General features: G+C 35.4%; 1 protein-coding gene across 1 annotated transcript in view; it reads left to right on the plus strand.

Annotated features, from left to right (window-relative positions):
- The window catches only part of LOC104403165 (neuroligin-4, X-linked), a 14,539-nt gene extending 9,694 nt beyond the window's left edge, over positions 1 to 4,845 (plus strand). The window contains exon 4 of the mRNA XM_010011222.1: positions 3,954 to 4,845. Within this exon, the coding sequence (XP_010009524.1) occupies positions 3,954 to 4,803 (850 nt within the window). The 3' untranslated portion in view covers positions 4,804 to 4,845. The remainder of the gene's footprint in view (positions 1 to 3,953) is intronic.
- The last annotated feature ends 702 nt before the right edge of the window (positions 4,846 to 5,547 follow it).

Consider the following 5,547-nt stretch of genomic DNA (forward strand, 5'->3'; position numbering starts at 1 on the left):
CATATGGAGAAAAGAGGACTTCTGAAAGAAAATAAATGATCAAGGGGCCTTTCAGCGTCTTGGGGACAGACTCAGTATGTAACTGTTACGACATTCTGCTCTCTAATGCACTTAGAAAATTACACAAAAGAATAAAACACTTAAAGTGCATTAATGTAACAGGTCCATTGTCTTGTGTGATAGTTAACACTGTTGCAGAAGTAGTAAAAATGGTATTATATGGTCATATGGAATTCAGGATAAGAGTAAATTTCTTAAGATTCTCTGTCATTCTTCCTGTGCCAGTATCACCAGATACGAAATACTCAGTTCCCTCATTTTCCCTTCAGGTCAGTTACTAATTCCCCTTATGAACAGGAATGTGTTTTGCTCTTCAGTCAGCATCCATTGCAGACACATTTACTTTATATCGCATGAGAAAAAGTCAATCCTTTGAATATCCGTTTGTAGCGCTTTGAGGTATGAATTAAACAACAATAAATAGCAACATGTTAAATTAAGCAAAATCAGTGCAGACTGAGAATAGGGAAGAAAGTGGTAGGTGAAGTCAGATGATTCTACACATTAATAAAAAAATACCCTAGATAATACAAGAAAGACTTTTTGTCCTGGTCTTCTATCACATGGGTGACAAGTTCAGGCGTTTCATGATGGGACATTTTTTGATGGAGCAGCTGTTTAAATTGAATTCTAAATGTGATGAAAAGAAATAATCTGAATGCAAAATGAGCAACAATAATAATCAGTTTTATTCTAACAATAGGATGAAGGAAAAAAAGCCCCCCTGCTAACAAGTTATCTAATTCCTGTCAGATCCATTACTGGATTACCATGATTCCAACAGGTTTTTAAAGGGAGGTTTCCTAGCAGCCTTTTTTTTCTGTAATTGCACACTTGAGCATCAAATATGTCCACAAACACTAAGGTGATGTTACAGGCTAAAAAAAACAAATTTGAAGTTAAACAAACAGATCAAAAGTTCTGTCAAACAGCTGATTCAGTAGGAGAAATGAAATAGAAATACATCTATATTTTATACCTATCTATAATACTAGAAAAGTATTCATAATAGAATAAACTGCCCAGCTGCCTAAGGAAAAGACTTAACCTGGCATAAGTTGTAACCTTAGGATTTTATGAATTGTGTCCAGTGTACATAGGAGGAGGGCCAAAGAAAGTAAAAGTTCCTCTTATTTGTATCCACTGAATATTTCTGGTGAATTATCATTACTTTGTAAAACTGATGCATGGATCATTAGATCTTTTATTTAGGACTGGACTTAGTGATTGCAGTTACTAGTTTTCTTGTAAAAAAAAAATCCAAAAAAGCTTTCCTCCAATTTCAGAGAGAATATTCAGACCATTTATTTAGTTATTAACTGATCAACCCTAGAAGTCATGCCAGTGATAGAGTTCTGATACCCTCAGCAAAAAATTACTTGCTGTGGGGCTGGCTGATTTTTTTTCTATTCAATGGACAGTTTCATGCCCACACAACAGCCATTTAAACAAATCTTGAAATACAAGACTATGCTCATGTAATGTAATTTTCTCTCTTGTGTTTGGAGGAGGTGGCAGCATAATTGGCTATTTCTGACAGGTATAGTTAAAAAGGAGAAATATGGAGGTAGAGAATGGAAGAGAGGGAAAGGAAAGGGAGGCTGATATTTTCTTGTTTTGTAGGCTAGGGGAAGGGAATGCTAATTTAAAAGATGTTTATTTGCTAAAATTATCATCTGCTGTCATTTTTATAGGGCCATCAAAAAAAAAAAAAAAAAAAAGGTGCCTGTCCAGCTTGGCTCGCTGAAGTGTGTGCTCAGCTTCTTCATCTCCTGTACTGTGTATCAAGTGCAACTTGTTCACATGAGCTAGTTTAATTTATATGTTTCATGTAGGACCCTTCCCAGAGTCTTTTATGTTGTGAAGCAGAACAACAAATGGGGAGAACATAAGATGGATTTTGAGTTTCTGTCAAGAAAAACGCTTTGCATTTTTATAATTTTGCTGATTTTTAGTTTGTTTTAGAATCTATGTGTTGAATGCCAAAGTAATATAGTAATAGATGTATTTGAATTGGGCCAATATCTTCTCTGGATTTGCCAACTCTTTCAGTCCATTCTTTAAGAACAAAAGAATCACTTTTATTTCTTTCCTGAATGCATGTTAGAATCCCTCAAAGTAGAAGCATACATCAGCTGCTGCATTGCTTAGAAGTGGATATTACTCTTTGAGCTTCAATTAGAGTGAACAATTACTGTGCAATTTTCTTTTTGTTCAGAATTAACACAGTTTGGCTAACTTACTACATAAAATGGCAGATAGATAAATGGCAGTAACATAAAAAATAAAAATAGCAAAACACCCCCAGAGACCCCAAACAACTAAACCCACAGGTATAAGTAAACCAAAGGACCAAAATTATTTTGAAAAACGGTTCTTTCTTTCACTTAAAAAAAGGTAAGAAAAATTCTTTCAGGTGAACAGTTGAATACAGGAATCATACAACTATTAAAGTCAAGTTACCAACCTGGTTGAAGAACCAAAGAATAGCTCTTTATGAACAGCAAAAGAATGCTAAAGTAGGTAATCATGTTCATGAACTTAGGAAAATGAAGAAAGAAAAAAATCAAATGCTTTCAAATCTGTAGTGGTGGGTCTTGGTATTCCCATAACATACATCAGAGTATACTGGAAGAAAAGGAAAATATTGGAATAATTTTCACAGGAAATAAACTAATGCATATGGGAATGGAAAAGAGAATAGAAAGTTCTCAAAGTAATGCACAGAAAATGAATCATGCATGTAGTATAATATATCACAAAGTTCCAGAAAATACTCTTTTCTGTAAAAGGAGATTCAAACTCATGCACAACTGAATATTAAAATTAGTATTAGTAATTTTAGATTTCTATATTTTTGCATGCCAAGAGGAAGTAATATTTACATTAAAGTTTACCAAAATTATAAGGATACATACACATTAACCACATTTAAATGTTTTTTGTGCCCTTAGCTTGTCTTTGTTCTGAACCTTTTTTCTTAGAAGAAAAGAAAAAGGAAAAGATGGAAAAAGCATAATTTCAACTAAATATTTGGGTTACCCATTTTGAAATCATCTCTGAGTCGTGTGCTACCCTTGTCTCTACTGCTACTTAACTACTATAAAACTTGTTTATCTATCTCAGCTAATACATTTCTCATCTCTAGAAACTGGGACAGAATTAAGGCTCACTGTCCTACAACCATTAAACATAGTCATTTAGAATTGATGAGCACACGGAACTTTAAAATAGTAATCTGCTAATGCAAATAACAGAAAGATTTGTGACATACAAATTCTTCAAAGGCTTTTCTCTGAAGCAGGTATTTGAACAAAAATGGGGATTAATAACTCAGGAAAGGAACGCAAATAGTTCCCAGTTATGTATTAGCCCTGCTACTTCATGTTTTGAAGATTTTTAAGTAATATACACAGCTAGTGTAAATTTTTACAGTCACATGACTTCCAGCATTGTCATGAGGATTAGCTCCCGTATTTACTACTTAGAACAGCAAAAGTAGAGATACCTTAAGTGAGAAAATTAATATAAAACCTCGAGAAGAGCTGAACCCACACCTTCACTATGGATAAAGATAGTTAGTACCTCTCTAAGACAGCTTCAGAGATTGATACTGAAACACAGAACTTCAGATGAGCTTTTGCAAGCTTAAACACAACCCTTTCACCTTTTTAATGTAAAGAAGTATCTGAGATGCACTGCACAGTAAATAATTTTTCTTTTGTTTATTTATTAACATATCTTTTTAAGTTAGGGAGGGGTTTTTAGCTTCTGGTTTTAGGTTATGTTAATTACCAGATAAACCAATAACTGAAAAACAGAGGGTTTTGCGGGTTTTGCTTTTGGTTTAGTTTTTTTAATGAATATAATATTGCCTGTTTTTATTTCCATAGAGATCCAAACCAGCCTGTTCCTCAGGACACAAAGTTCATCCACACAAAACCCAACCGCTTTGAAGAAGTGGCTTGGTCTAAATACAATCCTAAAGATCAGCTTTACCTGCATATTGGCCTGAAACCCCGAGTTCGTGATCACTACCGAGCAACAAAAGTTGCGTTCTGGTTGGAGCTCGTACCACATCTTCACAACCTGAATGAAATATTTCAGTATGTTTCCACAACAACTAAAGTACCCCCTCCTGACATGACATCATTTCCTTATGTGACGCGACGTTCTCCTGGTAAATTGTGGCCGGCCACCAAACGCCCAGCAATGACACCTGCCAACAATCCCAAGCATTCAAAAGACACCCATAAAACAGCTCCAGAGGATACAACAGTTCTGATAGAAAACAAGCGAGATTACTCCACAGAGCTGAGTGTCACTATTGCTGTGGGGGCATCCTTGCTGTTCCTCAATATTTTAGCTTTTGCTGCATTATATTACAAGAAGGACAAGCGGCGTCATGAGACTCACAGGCGCCCTAGCCCCCAGAGGAACACAACTAATGATATAGCACACATACAAAATGAAGAGATTATGTCGTTGCAGATGAAACAGCTAGAACATGACCACGAATGTGAATCGCTGCAGGCCCATGACACACTGAGACTAACCTGTCCGCCTGACTACACGCTGACTTTGAGAAGGTCCCCAGATGACATCCCGTTAATGACACCCAACACCATAACCATGATTCCAAATACATTAACAGGAATGCAGCCTTTGCATACTTTCAACACCTTTAGTGGAGGACAAAACAGTACAAATTTGCCCCATGGACATTCAACCACTAGGGTATAGCTCAGCTCTTCCCCTCTACCCTTACAAGCCACTTGGAAGAAAACAAGAACAAACAAACGAACAAACAAAAGAAGAGGAAAAAGTTAGAATACCATCCATTGAACACCTTGTCAAAATCTAAAGTAAAAACAACTTAAAGAGAAGGATAGTCATTATTTTCTTACTGATCCTTCCCACAGAAACTTACTGATGTTAAAGATCAACTACAAACCCTGTGAAATGTGAAAAGTGTACATTGCTATTATGATACTGCTTTAAGATCTCAGCCAATTTGATTGAAAGTTAAGGCCAGAAGTCGTCACTTAAAATGGTGTTCTGAGCGTAACAAGCAAAGCAGAGTCTTCTGGAATGCAGAGCCAGTGACTGTACAGGTGTTTTGGGTTTTGTTTTTTTGTTTTTTTTGGGGTTTTCTTTTCTTTTTTTTTTAATAAAAAAAATCATAAAAAATTCTTTATGTGCCATACCATGAATGGCCCTTGCTAAAACAAAGACATCACCATGGGCTTTTACCCAGCATATGAAGCTGTAATCCAGATCGGGGAAATAGAATTTTATTATTAAACACAAAAATGAAAAAAAAAAAGAGGAGGACTGACTATGCAGTAAAATACGTATAGTTCTGTGCAAAGAGATGACTTGCCAGCATGAACTATATTTAAAGAAACTTTGTAAAATTGTACATAGCTGTGAGTTTAAAAACAAAAACAAAAAACAAACAAAAAAACAGCTTTTATTGATGTTTTC

The sequence above is a fragment of the Nestor notabilis genome, unplaced genomic scaffold (genome assembly GCF_000696875.1).
Source record: "Nestor notabilis isolate BGI_N333 unplaced genomic scaffold, ASM69687v1 scaffold13033, whole genome shotgun sequence".
NCBI classification, from domain to species: Eukaryota; Metazoa; Chordata; class Aves; order Psittaciformes; family Psittacidae; genus Nestor; species Nestor notabilis.